At 45.1% G+C, this 16,458-nt stretch overlaps 2 protein-coding genes across 3 annotated transcripts in view; both read right to left on the bottom strand.

Moving 5' to 3' along the window:
- Positions 1-1,987, bottom strand: part of NOD1 (nucleotide binding oligomerization domain containing 1) — a 29,471-nt gene extending 27,484 nt beyond the window's left edge. Inside the window, exon 1 of one of the 2 annotated variants that reach the window (XR_012585535.1) lies at positions 1,871-1,965. The gene's annotated coding sequence lies outside the window, so the exon portion shown is untranslated. Of the gene's footprint in view, positions 1-1,870 lie in introns of both variants that reach the window. The other variant, XM_074575148.1, reaches the window with a different exon arrangement.
- Positions 1,988-2,523: 536 nt separating this feature from the next.
- On the bottom strand, positions 2,524-13,121 carry GGCT (gamma-glutamylcyclotransferase). Its single transcript, XM_074575146.1, has 4 exons — positions 12,935-13,121; positions 9,325-9,470; positions 6,018-6,153; positions 2,524-4,029 (listed from the first exon to the last, which is right to left on the bottom strand). Exons 1-4 carry the CDS (start codon positions 13,115-13,117, stop codon positions 3,880-3,882), a joined length of 615 nt encoding a protein of 204 aa, XP_074431247.1. The 5' UTR covers positions 13,118-13,121; the 3' UTR covers positions 2,524-3,879.
- Between the last annotated feature and the right edge of the window lie 3,337 nt (positions 13,122-16,458).

Raw genomic sequence — 16,458 nt, 5'->3', positions numbered from 1 at the left:
CTGTACTGACCTTCAACGATATTCTTTATCTACGAGTTAAAATACATCCATCATACCCCAGTTTACAATCTCTGTGTAACTATCGTCATCAATGCTACATATGTCAACAAATGCCCCAGGAGCCATACATTAACATCACACTACTGTAAATCCATTATAACTCATGTGATTTTGCATTGTGCCGGGCTCACTGAGATCATCATCTTTCAGTGATTTTTCCCCCCACCCCTCTCTATCTCTCCTTTGACTGTAGTATAAGCTTTTGTAGCCATCCCAAGTTGTTCGAAGAATAACAGATACAAAAGAACACAGAAGAAATTGTTTCTGCCTCTGCCAGGTAAACTGACAAGCTTTTGCTTAAAAGGCATGAAAGTAGCCTTTACAAGGCAAAAGTAGCTTTTGCTGCTACATTTCCTGAACAGCTTACTTCTAAACAAATGGAGCTCTACGTAGGATGTTTGCATGAATTAACAAGTCCCTGCGAAAACGATTTTATGTGGCTTCTTGATAACTTCTTTCAGGAAAACATTTAATAAATAAGAAGGAACCACTGCTAAAAAGCAAAGAAATGTTCTTCTATCAGAGATCTTAGGATTGTTTTTCTTTTTAACAGTGGAAGAGGAGGGAAAAAATTTACTGGTGTCTCAGAAAACTGGAACTTCTTTTCTACTATTATTTACTATTTTCACATTCAACCTGCAGTGAGTGCCACAATCAAAGCTGCAATTGATGGAATCGCATATTCACAGCTCTCCTAATTCAATCTCCCAAGCTTTGTGCTGGTCATTGACAGCAAACCTAATCAGCTATGCCCACTCCACCTGGCCAAAGACCACCCCTTGGCTGTGCCTGTGCATCCATCCATCCATCCAGCAAAACGGGGTCCTACGTGGAGACTGCCCACGTATCAAGGCAAGGCAGGGAGTTAACTGCTGGTGCCAGTGGCACACTGGCATGGAGGAAGACCACCCTCCCGCCATCCCATACCATGCCAAGTCATTCCATGCCATGCCAAGCCACGGCCTCCCCACCGCCATGGGGCACCGACTCTGCCCAGGCAAACCGCTCCCGCCTCCCTCTCTTATAGCTCCTTTCCCATTAAATGAGCAAAGCACCGAGGCCTGAACGACTCCCACATGGATACGGACCTTCAGTCAGGTTTACGGCATGGAAATGCCTTTTCTTTTTACTGTTTTATCTGCCGCTTATGGGACAGATGAGGAGGGCGCGGCGGGGGCACGGAGATGCCTCCCTCCCACCTCCTCCCCCCCGCAGGACCACGCCACCCCTCCCCAGTGGCCTTCAGGGTAATGACACCCCCGACTGGCCTCTGTGACAGTATTTATTCCTGGTGGCGTTGCTGTATTTTGTAGGAAAGTGCCGTTTCCTTTGCCAAGGAGCTCTGGGGTCACCGCTGCCTGTCCCGGCCTGGCCGGCGGGCTGGTCCCGCTCCTCGTCCTCTGCCTAACACCGCCAACACCTCCCCGGAGGCGGGAGGGGCCCCGGCTGAAGAAACACCAAAAAGTCCCCAAATTTTTTCAATTGCGGGAGCTCCCGAAGTTCACCGAGAGGCAGGCGCCAGCGGGAGACGGTGAGGCGCTGCCCTTCCCCTTCCCCCTCGCAACCTTTCCCGCGGCGGCAGGGAAACTTCGGTTTACAAAGAGCAAAAACTTTGATTTCCAGCCCTCTCCCGGCGCCGACATGCAGCTCAAGCGTCCCCCTTCCCGCCCGCCCCCAGTCCTTCGTCCCCCCGCGCCGCCCACCCCTCACGACATGGCGACGCCCCCCCCCCCCCCCCGCCCCCACAGCGAGCGAGGCGGGCAGCAGCCCGGCGACCCTCCTCCGCCCCTCGCCCGTCCCCTGCACTCACCGCGGCGGCTGAAGGGACGGAGGCGAGGGGAGGAGCGGGGCGACAGCCGGCCCACGGGTGCTTCCCCCCACCCCCGGGAAGGAGCTCCCGCCCCACACACTGTCTCTCCTTCCCGGCGGGAGGCAGCTCCTCCCCACGCAGGCATGGCCGAAGCTCTCCTTCGCCAACACCCGCCCATCGCTCCCCATACTGGCATGAAGGAAGGCCTCCTTCTCCTTCACCAACACTGCCTTTCCCCTCCCCACACTGGCATGGCAGAAGGCCACTCTCTCTGAGAGAGGGGCCGGTGGTCTTGCCTCGGCAGAGGAAGAGGCTTTTCCCCAGCCCTCAGGAGCTCCCGCCATTTTCCTCAACAGGAGGTATCAAGTATCTCCTGTCAACTCCCTCCAAGGAGGCTGTCAGGGCATTATTTTCCATTTTCTTCTTGCAACAGTAAAATACCTATTTAATCGTTCAAAAGCCCTAGTGAGGGCAAAGCAAAGTAAGTGGTGCTGGTGTGAAGGAGCATGTTCATGCACAGTTTTGCCCTCCATTCTGAAATTACAGCCATTAAAAACACACATAGCCCATGGAAGTTCCAGTGATGTTTCCACATCGCCAGCTTTCGCTAAGTGATGCCACTATTTCTTGAAGCATGCATTGAACAGACAGGGGAAAGGTTTGGTAATCACCGTTTTATTTACTCAGTTTCAGCCTAGACAGTGCTAATACAGAAAGTACCGTGTTTTACTGCAGTCACTGTGCCCGACTCTGGAAACGGGCATACGACATTAGGATAGCACCTACACATCCCTGGAAAAAGTTTACAGAAAAAAAAATATGCAGAAAAGACACTGTAAGTCTGTTACTTTGTCATTTGTTTATCTAAGCAGTCACACAGTGACACCGATTGTATCTTATGCCCCTCTGTACATCAAGAGAAAAAAAAATACACCATACAGAAGATAAGCCAAAGTTCAGTTGTTTGACATCTTCCAGGTTGTGAATTTTCCCTTGTCCCCCACAGACTAACTACAGGGGTTGCCAAATACCATAAAGATAAGTACTCTAAACCTTACAAGAGCTTCCAGTTTTGCATGAGACTGTCAAAGGGAAAAAAAAAAGAAAGAAAAAAAAAACACGAAGAAAAAAAAAAAAGAGAGACCAAGTCTGTTCATCTGGGGTTTAAGAGACAAACAAAACCATGAAACAAATGCACTAGGACTCACAGGAGACTTTCTGATTTCACGGGACGTGAGACCAAGGCCTAGATAAGCAGCCAGCCAGTCAAAAAGGTCATTTAAAAAACTTGGGATTATCTAACTAAAACAAATTCTTTAAAAAAAAAAAAATCTGTTGGTTATATAACCAGTTCACCTATGACGATTACTAGACACAGAAAGGAGTAGGCCATAAGATCCTTTGCTGAATGTTGTCCTTAGGCCTGGATTGCCTTTTGGACTAACACTTAAAAACATGGAGACAGAAGAGTAATACTTTTTAAACTTTCTCTGTTAACTATAAAAACAGAAATAGGAGCTTCATAGTTTTAGATAGGTTAGCCTTTAAACCATTAAACAGCAGAGGAAAAAGTTTAGTGTTGCTTTAGGGTTTTGAGTCTACTTTGCATCAAAAAATAAATCTTTGAAATTCTTACTAATTGTGTATGCAACATTTAAGAACAAAGGGCCTGGTCCTGCAGCCCTTATTCCTCAGAAGGCAACAGATGCCAATAACCATCAAGATGGCCTTTTTCCTTTAAAAAGGTCAGTATATAGGACATGAAGCACAAGTTTGCATGCAGCACTGCATGACAATTAAAGAAAGATAATTTCTAAATCTGCAAAAACTTCAGTATGTACTCAAGCTATACATACAAAATGAAGAAGTTACCAACGTCAGTGTCTCTTCAGACTACAAATTATGTCTGATGGCTTACTGTAGATGCACAGCAAACTCATCTTTTCTTGATAAATAGTGAGGAGAGGTATCTAAATCAAGGGGAATGGCCAAACAAGTGCAGAGGTATTCTATGCAGATTTTATTTTCTTTGCTTTAATAGCAGCTTCAATCTCTTCCATTATTGGCACTGGTCCTGCATAGTTATTAGTTTCAATAGCTTCTAATTTCTTCTGATAGTCAGTTGGCAAGCCATTCTGTTCTGCACCCATGCATATAACCTAAAATCCAAAGGTGAAAAAGAGCCGTCAATAATAGGGTTAGGAAGGACAGACCTCTCCAAACATTTACTCGTACAGGAAGAACCACTTAAGTTAACAAGAGAATTTATCCCAAATAATGCCATTTGTACTTAAAGATAGCCAAAGGCTTCTAGAAGACCGCTGAAGACCTTAATCATCAACAAAATTACTCTGAAAAGGCTTGTAACTACCAAGGCATACCCTTAAGATTCTGAAATGCTACTAACATGCACAAGACTGCACAATTAAGCTGTTACTCAGTTATTCCGTTCTTTCTCCCAGGGAGGAAAAGAACTCCTTTTTATGCCTTTAGCCAGCCTTAGTATCACATCTCAATGAGAAGCAGCATACGTTATTGAAGTTATTTTTAAAATTAAACTGTTCAAATCTAAAGCACAACAGCATGGTTGTAGTAGGCAGGTTATAGAGTAACAGAAACAGATACTTAGCCTAGTGAAAAAGCACGGATTCCTTAGAGTTTTCCTACTGCAGCCTTCCTTCTACATACGAAATAAACTTAAGTATTGGTGCAAGAGAAAATAAGTGACAGTGAGAGGAAACGAGGAGGCTGTAGGAGCCAAGGCTTGAAAGAGACACCAGCAAGTTCCAGTTAAAAAACCAGGCAGATTTAAAAAGGTGACACTACTGTAAATACCCTTTCATGCAATCAACAGTCAGGAAATTCAAGGATGAGGTGTCTAGAAGGGATGAAGTTTGCCACAAAAGGTACACAACAATAGATGGATGTAGATCACTGTGTGCAGATGCACTCACCTGTACTAAATTTTTAGCTCTCCTGCCTGGTTAAGTTAAACAAATAAAAGCTGGGTGCGGGGGGGCGGAAGAAGAGAACTAACAACTGACCCTGACAACAGCAGGAGGAAATGTTTAACTAAAGTTGCCAATATTGGAAGTCTGCTCTTACAGCATACTAGCGAGAGCTGACACGCAGCAGCAGACTACGTATTAATTGCTTGAAAAGTGCTAAAGATGTGTCTTGACAGGAGGTGGGAAGGCAGGAAAGAGGTTTGTGAAGCAGCAGAGCCTGCTTTCTAAGCAAGGTTTCTCTCAGAAGTCTTGCAGCAGCTGGCCGTAGCTATGCTCCTGGAAGCTGACTCATAGGAGCGAGCTCCTCGGTTAAGAGAAGGCTGCACACTTGGGATTTAACAAGCTCAAGCCCCGCTTCTTTGCTTTCAGTAGGGGAAAAAAAAAAAAAAAAAGTCAACATGTTACAGTGATGTCTATCTGCAATTGCTAATGGCTGCACAATTCCAGACATGCAGTCATGCCACCCGAGGCTAGGCCCGCATCAGATCCCACAAGCTAAGCAGGTCAGGCCTGCTGCGTGACTGGATCATGCGTCTCTACAGAGTCCGCGTGTTGCAGAACGGTGTTGAAACACCTCTGCTTCACCAGCCAGCCATCAAGTGGGAAGCCTGCAGTGCCGTGCAACGCCGCTGGAAGTCCTGTGATATACTGGTGATGCATGTGATAAAAGGAGGCGAGTGGACTCCTGCATTAAATGACATTAAGATACTTCATAAGAAAATAGGGATAATCCATGTCCTTGAGCCTACAAGCCAGGTGCTGTGTTCTCCCCACAGAAGCTTCCCTCTGTTGTTTTAGTGGAATACATTAATTTTTCAGACAGAGAATTGCTGCATACAGGTAAACAATATCCTTCAGAAATCCTTGTGTCAGTCATGACTAATTCACAAGTTAAACAGAGGCTTCATGTAAGGCATAACTAGGCCAAAAAATAAAACTGATTTAGTAGGCCTTTAAGAGCTAGCAATCTTCTGCGAGCATCATTACACTATTACATCGCAGAAGGATTAAGTTATATCTTTAAATTAGAGTTACTCATGCCTTCCATCCACTCTAAATAAAGTACTTATTAAATAGGATAGAAGTACTGCATTATATATTTCTGTGTATTCTCTCCAAAATTATAGTGCAACACCTACCTTTTTATATTGAGGAGAAGGGGGACCACAGACATAGTCCTTCATCTGGTAGCTTCGACAGGTCAGAACCTTTCCTGCTTGAGTGTGGACATTAACTTCTATTGGGCCATAAATGCCATCTTCAACTCCCTCTTGCCTGTAAAGGAACATACATTCCTTTCATGCCAAATAACTGATGCATCTTTTAAACAAACTGCAATTAAACGTATGCATTTATTAGAATTCCAGGCAGGACGCTAGTCTGCACTATTAACAGACTTAAAGAAAAGCACATAAAGAAAAACATATTCCAGTACTTCTTGTGCAAAGTTGTTTCATATAAAAAAAAAAAGTTTCTGAAGAAGCAGCAGCATTCATTTTCATCATTTCAGCTCTATAAGAAAGATGACTAGTGGTTAACTTGCGAAGTTGGAGGGGGAATACTCCTTGTGAATGAATTACTGTGCAAGTCTGGTAATCTACAAGAGAAACACAACCAAGATTATTGGAATTAAAGAGCCAGGCACATATCATTCCTTACCTTCCACTCAGATAATGAAAACAATTGTAAAGTTTTATCTTGCCCATTGTGTTGTGTTTGAACAAGGGGAAATTCACACATCTCCTCTGATGCACATTCCAATGAATAATCCAAGACACCCTTTAATTTGCGCAAGACACGTACAGCGACAATGAGCTAGATCAGGGCAAACCCCATTTTGTTAATTTTTTGTTATCAAAATCACGCTGGTTTAGGAAAACAAAACTCAACTCAAAACCAAGGCTACTTGTTGTCTTTGACCATTAGCATTCAGCCACCAATAAAAGTCTGAAGAAACAGTAAGAAGTAAACGAGAAGCTTAAGCAATACAAGACAGGCTTTGTAGCACAATTAACTTCAGATGTGCTTTAGATATGAGTGATAACATGGGTTTTAACACAGCTCATCAAAACATCATTTTGACAACCTATCTTTCTTACAAAGACTACCATTTCAAGTTACTTAACATATATAACATGGGACATGTAATGTGAGTAACTAGGTTAAGTGCAAGTAGAGACTGGAAGCTAACTGCAGACTCAAGGCCAACAGGCTGCAAAGTCAGTCACATGGGTGTGTGAGAACAAGAAAAATGTTACAGTTAAGTAACATCCACTGCTAGGACATATGAGGATTTAGTCATGATTTAGTCTGTACTGTATAGATTTGTGAAATACAGAGGACAAAAAAAAATTATCTGACCACAAACCAGCACCAAAATGCATTTGAAGGCAAAAAGTTCAGCAATCTAAGCAAAAGATTCCCCTCCCATATTTGTTTTCTATATATCACATTGTTTTACTAGTACTTCAACTAACTATATGCAGCATCAATTACACATTCCCTCCTCTGCTTCTGGATAACAAAGCACAGACTTCTTTATCCTGATTGGAAGGAAAAACAATGAGGGGGGTGGGGCAAATAGTGATTTTTTTTTTTCTTGATACATAGACATTCCAGGAAATAACTTTGTTGAAACCTTACAAATACATCTGCTTGCACAGAGCCAAAGAATCCCAAGACCTTCAGCAGGAACACATGCAAACTCTTTTGAGTTGGTCAGGAGAAATCCTTAGAAGAACACTATCAACTGTCACTATAAAAGCCCAGAAGACATCCTATTTCCTCCCATTTCCAGTTCACCTTCATGGCATCAACGAGGCAGCTGGGAAAAAGCAATCTTTAAGACTCATGTCTGTCCTGCCGTTTTTGGTGATGTTATAGCACTCAAGTCTCTAGCATCTTAGCCAGCATTAAAGTTTATCCCCTGTCAAACAGATGCCAGGGACCTCCAATTCTACAGTATATAAATAACACTTCTAGAAGTCAAAATACAAAATACTATCCCCATTGTGGGGGGAAACACAGTGCTACTATCAAAGCAGATGCTGTCAGACAGGATCTTTATACTTGTGAAGATTATGCTTTAGGAAAGCACGGCAAATCAGGAGATTTCAGTAAAGGTCAGCAGAAAGGGGGGCAGAAGGTTAAGTGTCTAAGCAACAGAGGAGGAACTTGGGAAACTATAAAGTAGGGACACGTGAAGCTCACCCCAACCAGAAGCATACCAGCTAGATGCCCTCCCACTTGGGACTAACACTCCCAACCAGGATATGAGAGTGCTGAGAGCGCCCATTCCCTTGATGTGCTAAAAGACCTTGGGCAACCGTTTCTGTTGTTTTTCAGGTTCACCGTAGGCAATGAAAAGCAAGTAAGACCTTCCAAGTTTCATGGCCAAGGTTATAAGGACACATCTACTCAGCACAGCGCAGTCATAACCAAAATTGCAACAGTACCAGCGGCAGAAGAACTGTATTAATTTAATGCTTTCAATGGTTTTAATATGCTGCACTTCCTTAGCCTCACTAACCCAGATTTCTACTGGAATTGACAGTGAGGAACGGCTCTGAACAAACGATCTTTGTGTACCAGGAGCACCATGCTGTGCAGGCACATCACAAGAGCTGCAATAAGCACATGACACCAGCCAAAGTTTTGGAGATTAAGTTCTAAGTCCTGCTGTAGACCCTGCAACAAGTTATGCTACTCCTTGATCTGTTTATCCAGGCGGTCCTCCAGACTTCAGCCTGGGAACAACTTGCTCAGGTTGCCTTAAACTTATCTTAATTATCAGGCACAGGCAGAAGGTTCTTCGCCGTGCACTGCAATGGTGCAGGCAGCCTCTCCCATTCAAAGGGAGAAACAAAACCGCCCCAGTTCTCTGCTTGAATCTACCTCAAGTTCACAAAAGTGTGAATCCTTAGAAGACATGCAAAATAACGTCCTCAAAAGGTCCCTTTGCCTGTATTAAAGATCTTGTCCTCTTCTGCAAAGTCTTGTCCTCATCCCTTCCTTTTCCACTGCAATTGGAGTCTACAGATGTACAGAGACAGAAATTGATGTCAGTCTCAAAGGAAACTCTCCCTAAAGCAATGGGAAAAGTGCCACAGGACAAATACAGAGTTTACAGTCATTTAAGGGACAGGACATTGTGCGGACAGGGGTTAGAAAAAAAAAAAGGAGCCCGACCAATGTATCAGCTCCAAATCAAGCTCCACACCTTGTTAAAACACCCCTAAGTAGCTTTAACTTGAAAGCAAAGCCATTTAATCACAAATATGTTAGAAGTCAATACACGTACTGTGAAGTGAAATTCACATATTAAAATCCAAAGCATCTTCTTGTTTCCAACACCAAAGTTTCCACACAGCTCTTTACCAAAAATTAACTACTACTTTTCAATTGCTCTCTAAAGTAGTAGAAGACAGCAAAAGTTAAGTCACCTACTTATCCAGTGAACTTAAATTGCTAGCGTTCATTTTCCACACTATTCCCCATACTTCGTCTCCAGGGCTCTGAACAATGGTAGCTGTACCTCCATGCCAGACAGAACTTGTCCTGCCTTGATGATGGCCAAACTCGAGCTTAAAATCCTGCAAATGAAACCAATGCACAGAATCAATTTCCACTTAAGATAAGGGCTGTTGGCTATTCTTGACATGAAAGGGGCAGCTAAAGGAGAGTCTACAAGTAGTGGAGTCATAGCAGGAGGAACAGACAGGTGGGATCTGATGCAGCTCCCATCTTATGAGGGGCTGAGGCAGCCTCTTCCACCTCTCCATGAGAAACAGGAGCCTTGGGACAAAGGGAAGAGAGGTCTGACAGAAGGCACTGTTGGTAAAAGTCTTGGTCTGTGGATCAATGTCCAAACCTCTTAGTAAGCTGGCCTAAACATTAGCTAACAATTTCTAGTGGTGAGAAGAAAGTGGAGGTAGCCCTTCTTCTAGAGTAGCACAGGTACCCAATTCTGCAGTAAATACAGCAGTGATGAAGAAATGTCAGCTGGACTTTTGTCCAAGTTGGCAGTGACGGGATTGCTCATGTGTTTCTCTTTGGACAACATGCAGGTTCCCCAGCTGAGATGTGCCTTTGGGACAACACCATGAAGGAGGGAACCGACTACTACCTTCTTGCTCCTCAAAAGACATGCCTACCTGGTGCCCATTCCTTTGCAGATTTTGGTGCTGCTCAGACTTAAATGCTACCAAGCAGGGTCCACGAAAATAGTAAGGGTAAAGAAGCCGCCAAGATGGTGAGCTTTGGGTCTTGTCCTCATGCACTAACAGAATTGCCCAATTATAAAATACCATCCGGTGTATTTTCCAGTGTTCTGTGCCATCTCATCACTCAACTGGAACATTCTTGGGTATTTTTGAGTCAAGGCATATGCCTCCTTGAGTGAGCTTATTCAGGTTTTTGCAAGTTGAAACATTTTTTTTAGAAATCAAATCTCTCTTTTTCTTATAAGTAGTTTCAACTATTACCTTATAGGCAAAAGAGCATAATGGGTTCTTGCATTTTTCCAGGGTAATTTCCCGTCTGATTCCATACACAGTTTCCTCTCCTACTTGTTAGCCAATTTGTGGATCCTTCCCTAGCAGCAAAGAAGGGAGAGGAAAAAAAAAACCCACCCACCAACTTTCAGGAAAACTACCTGCTTAATCACAACAACAAAATCTATCATAGGCAAAAAGGATTAAGAACAGCAAAAAAAAACCAAAAAACCCCAACCTATACAACCCCACAGCTTTGTTTATTTCTCATGATCACCCTCTTCAAGCTATTAGATAATTTTGATTTTAAATACATGCATGTACATATTAATACTCATTTTTTGAGACACGTTACCCTCTTGTAAATGTCCTAACAGATATGGGGGAAAGGTTGCAGAATTTGAGCAGCTGGAGGCTCACACACAGAAGTACAGCACTGACCAGAACACTAATTGAATTATTTTGTATGAGTGTGTAAGCAATAATCAGCAACCTGTCAAAGCCATACTGTTTACTCCAACAATAGAATCATCTTCCTTACCCATAAAATGTCCCCCATTAAACTACTTTCACTAGAAAAAAAAGTTTACTTAAGACACACGAATCATCAACCATTCAAAAAGCTGCTCCAAAATGGCTTTGTAATGTTCGGGTCACCGGATTACTACGGGAGGTCTCTGGACTGGACTGGACCCTGCAGACCCTCAAGCCCACATAATTGGCACACAAATAAACAGTCCAGTCAAGCAGCAGCCTGAAGTTACAGATGTGGACAAGCATTTGCAGGGCAGCCCCAAGGAAATACCTTCATAGAGCTAAGTACCCTAGTTTAAAAAAAAAAAAAAAGCGCCAATTTTTTATTTTATTCCTCCAGTTATATTTCCTTGGACCTGACCCCTACTGAATACCTGCGGGGAGGTGTATAAAACTGTCATGTACTGCACAAAAAGGGCAACAGAAACCGTACGTTCTATATGCTATTTCTGTGTACTATTTCTATAGCACGGTTAACTCCGGTTGTGGAAGCAGCAATCCCTGTGTTACACCACGTGGGCAACTGCAGCAGGCACTGCAATGAAAAGGGAAGAAAGACACCAGATACTGTCTTGGGTCAAGAGCTTGGTCTTTGGCCCTTCTTCTAAGTACCAGTGTAATACCCCTTCTGCGCTTATTACACATCCTATTTCTTACAGCCTTTGACTGAAGATTAACAAAGCTTTAAAAAATAAAAACAGAGGCAAGTGAATTTAATAATCTAGTTTAGCATCCAAAGTACTCTGTTTACAAGCTATTTTTTCTTTTTTTTTTTTTTTTTTTTTTTTTTTTTTTAGCCAACGTGGTAGTACCATAGAGCAATTAACAGAAACCAGGTCCAACCTTTGTGTGCTCCCAAGCATCAGTGATTTTTCCAGCCTGAAGCAAGGGAGGGAAGCCACCCGGCGTTAGCAGGAAGCACAGCAATCGGTCGAAGGCCAGATAGAAAATCTGGTGCCTGACTTTCAGCTAACCTGCAGCCTGGCAAGAGGCGTTTATTGTGTAACCTGAAAAACTACCCCAAACTCAAACAGAGAGCTGAAGCACAGGGCTTGCTTTTAGCCACAGGTAAGCGCATGACACACTACTGCTTTCCTCCTCACCTCTTGAGGTCTGATCCTGCAAGGTGATGGACTCTTGGCAGGTTCAGCCTCTCAGCAGCTACCTGTAAGCACCTCATGCTTTACAGAAGCGGGCATCACTTGCCAGGCTGATTGACCCAAGAGACACCAAATATCTGACTATCGGGAGCCTATTAATTATAAGGTTTCGGAACTTCTTCATACACTCTATATCGTTTCCTGCCGGTTACCCCAGGAGAACCCTCAAGTTGTCCTTAAGTGCTATCAATCAATGCTCTGCTCCTCCAAGGATCCTTCCAGCTGTACACATCTGTACATCAGCAGCTTAATGACCACAAGCTCGTATTTCCAAGCCTCCATTAAAGCAAAGTTGACACGCTAACATTTAATAACCACAGAGAGGGAAGAACCGCTGGGGGCTGAGGAAGGCGTCACCACAGTTGTGCAGTGCTGGGTGACAGCCCGCACCCCACCCGACCTGCAGCAGGGGGAAGGCTCCTCGCTTGTAACCAGCATGAAATAAGGAGTTTTGGTTTATTTTATTTTTTTTTTAAACAAAACGTCCTTTTAAAGCTGCCAGGAACTCGTCCCATGAATCCAACTGGGCACCCACTACTCACGTTTTCAGGTACGTAACCCTACGTGCGGGGTCTTGCCTGGTGGCCTCTCAGACTTGATCAACCCCAGTGAGATAAAACCCACAAGGACGGGAATAACGCAAACGCTTCGTTGGCTGCGGGCAGCCCCGGCGGCGGGCCCCGAGCGTCACGCCGTAACGTCACTAGTGACGGACCCCCCCCTTCCCCGCCTAAACCCTGCTACCGGCAGAGGGGACCGGCCGCCCTGCAGCGCCGGACCCCACGTAGCAGAGCCGGGCCCACGCGTGGCTCCACCAGGGCAAGCGGACTTCCCCCACTCCCCGCCCGCGGCACCGCCACCCCGCCGCACCTGCAGCCGTGCCAGGGCGCAGAGCGATGCCGAGGGGTTGCGCAGCAGCAGCCGCTCCCGCAGCAGGTTGCTGCCGTACGCGTAGTACAGGAACCAGCCGTCGCCGCCACCGCACAGCTCCATCGGCCCCTTCCCGCTCCCGCCGGCGTCTGCCTGGGCGGGGCCTCCCACCGACTTCCGCATGCAGCGGCGCGGCGCGGTGACGTAGCAGCGGCGGGGAACGCCTTCCGGACACGTCACGCCGCCACCTTGCAGGGGAGTGACGTAAGGAAGGTGGATTTCTCTCGCCTCCCCAGGCGGGAGGAGGGAAGCACCCTGCCCCGGGGCCCTGCGCCCTCGGCACCGCAGGAGGCTGCGCTGGGCTGGATAGGGAGCGGGAGCGATGCGCGCCACCAAGGGCCACGGAGATGAGAGGACGGGAGCACCTCTCCTACGGAGACAGGCTGAGAGAGTCGGGGTTGTTCAGCCCGGAGAAGGGAAGGCTCCAGGGAGACCTTATAGCGGCCTTCCAGTACCTAAAGGGGGCCTACAGGAGAAGTGGGGAGGGACTCTTTATCAGGGGGTGTAGCAATAACACGAGGGGTGACGGTTTTAAAGTGAAAGAGGGGAGATTTAGATTAGATATCAGGAGGAAATTCTTTCCTGTGAGGGTGGTGAGACACTGGAACAGGTTGCCCAGGGAGGCTGTGGATGCCCCATCCCTGGCAGTGTCCAAGGCCAGGCTGGATGGGGCTTTGGGCAGCCTGGTCTAGTGGGAGGTGTCCCTGCCCATGGCAGGGGGTTGGAACTGGATGATCTTTAAGGTCCCTTCCAACCTGAACCATTCTATGATATATGTAAAATACAGCAAAACAGCCAAGTAAGGCTGTAATTAACAATAGCATAACAATGGTGAGGGACCATTCGTTAATGCTGTTACAGTAGCCCTCATCCCACGTTGGCTCCCTGAGCAGAGGCAGCTCATGCAGGATTCAGTGTGGGATCCCTGGCAGAGCGGCACCTGGTCTCCGGGCACATGGAGAATATGGAGGGGAAAGCAGCAAGCGGGAGAGCTGACCCAGCTCCTTCCTTTAGCGACGTGTGCAGCACCCCATTTGAATCCCTGCTTTAGTTTTCCCTGCACAGGTGTGGGCAAACTCAGATTCATCATAAAGCACATGAAGTGATAAATGTGGTTCTGATCCTTCATGACCAACAGTTTTCTATTTTTATAGGGCTGGTTGTTGTTTTTTTTTCTTATGTAGGAATAAATATTTTAGGGTGAGAGGGAACCATTGTGTTCACTTGTTACAGAGGTTGTAGCATTATACAGCAGGACCTCCTCAGTCTTACACCTTAAGACAACAAGTAGCTGAATGTATCTTTTGAAAATCTGCTTGTGGTGTATGCTTTTAGTCGGCTTTCCCTAAGGAAATGCAAACTCCACACGGAGAAGCATATATCTCTCCTCTTCCAGCGTCTTCTGGACTGTTGGCTAGTTTCAACCAGAGGGGACAGAGAGCAAGAGCTTTGAACTAAGTTTCAAGATAACAGGCAGAGATGGCTTTGAGACAATGGGGAACCCACGGGAGAGGCTTCCAGAGGGCCCCTGGCTTTTGACTAAAGCTCACAGATTTGTGTGCCCCAAAATCAGCCGGCCCCAGGGACTAAGCCTGCCAGAGGGCAGGTTTTCCAGGCATTGTTGCATGCTCAACTGCCCGTTTGGGTTTGCTGTGAGGTGTCCCTTGTGAGTTGAGCTTGACATTTCTTTCTAAACAGAAAAAGTCTTATGTAGGAATTGGAATGAAGCAAGTAGCAATTGTTACTTTTTCAATCTCAAAACTTCTAAAAAAAAAATCCTCAACCAGCCTTTCATAACATGTTTTACATTATTGGAACTTCGGACACTCTGTACAGAAAATGCCGTTTTTTCTCAACACTTGGCGTTTCAACAATGATTTTGATAATTTTTCATTCAAAAAATGTGTATTTTGAAGAACGAGAAACTCTTAAACTTGTGTCCTTTTTCATGCTATTCAAATCGACACTTAATGTTTACAAAGTCAGATGATTGACAAATGAGGAGACTGACTCCCTGATCTCATAGCTGGGTTTGTGCATGTGAAAGCTGTTGTTAGTAAAATTACAGGTAAACTTATGGGACGAGACTTAATTTAAAACACTGCCGCTTGCAAATCAAAGTATTTAATCACTCAAAAAGTTACTTTCAAACTAAAATGTTTTGAGGTTTCCACTTTTTATAGACTGTACTGAATACCAAGCCTGTTCTATGACCAAGGAGTAGTAGCCAGTATTTTGAGCAGTGTGGTTTTGGTGTGCGGGGGGTGTAAGTTGTTTTTGCCTGTTCTAGATAGAGCATAATGCTAATTCAAATGCTATTGAAGTAAAACTTAAATTTATGGTGTTTAGGTTAATTTTTAATTGAACTGAGTCAATCAGTTTGCACTTCTGAAGCCCATTTCTTCCCCAGCACAGCCCCCGGCAATTTAGAAACAGCACATTGAGCCTCTCAACTATTCATAAGGGTAATGGATGTGAGAGTTGAATTGGAAGAGTCAGCGCTGATGTCACGGGTCAGCGTCACAGTAAGCTTTGGCTTTAAACTATTTGGAAAATACAAGCCTCTATTCCCAACAGCTTTTATTAAGCCTTTTTTGTATTAAAGCCTTAATTAAAACCATAATTGATAAAGTACCCAAATGCGCACTGCGTGCTCTGAGCCACTGGGCAGTGGGATGGCCAATGTCCACTGCAGAGCACCTAGTAGCTCATAGAAATGAGGCCTCCTGAGTCTGCAGAGCACGCAAAGCATACTTTAAAGAGGGAATGTTAACACTGAATCCTACTGTCAGAAAAACTAGGTTTTCATTGCTAATCCAAAAATGCAAAGGCCAGCCTTGGGGCTCATTAGGAAATCAGCCTCTGAATAGTCTGCAGCTTCTCACTGTAGCACTGTGAAGTGGCACGGCTTAGATTGCTCTCTGTTTTCATACTTTCAGGCCTGAGATGGAAGAAAAATACATCTGCCGTGAGACAGAAAAGGGACAGAAAGCCCCGAGCAGGCTTGCTGAGGCATGCTGCGGTATGACCCTTGGAGAGGCCCCAGCCTGTATCTCCCTGGTGCCGTCAGCAGCAGCGTGGCCAGTCTGATGGTGAGGCAGCACGGAAGAGAAGTGAATCTGGTTTGTAAGGAAAGTTTTGCAAGCCTTTCCACTGATGTACGTGCAAATGATGGCTAAATGGCTGTAATGTGCATAGGGAAATACTTGGGCATTTTGGGCAGACCTTGCTTTGAAACCAACTTTCCAGTCGAAAAAATAGGGTGGAAGGTGGGAGGACCTTTCCTGTAGCAATTTTAGTAGAAACCTCCAGGGCTTTGGTGGTACTATTAGATTTCACTCTTCTGCTGGTTCATGATCTTTTCAGGTGACAATTAACTTTCCTAGAGAGGAGAGTGTTAAATGAAACCCTGTTTTTTTGGAAGTTAAATCAGTCCTGAAGTTGCAGGCTATCTCCAGAGCTGC

This window comes from Larus michahellis, chromosome 2 (assembly GCF_964199755.1).
Source record: "Larus michahellis chromosome 2, bLarMic1.1, whole genome shotgun sequence".
NCBI lineage: Eukaryota > Metazoa > Chordata > Aves > Charadriiformes > Laridae > Larus > Larus michahellis.
Note: the sequence above shows the minus strand (reverse complement) of the source record. Positions and strands in the feature narration are given on the sequence as shown.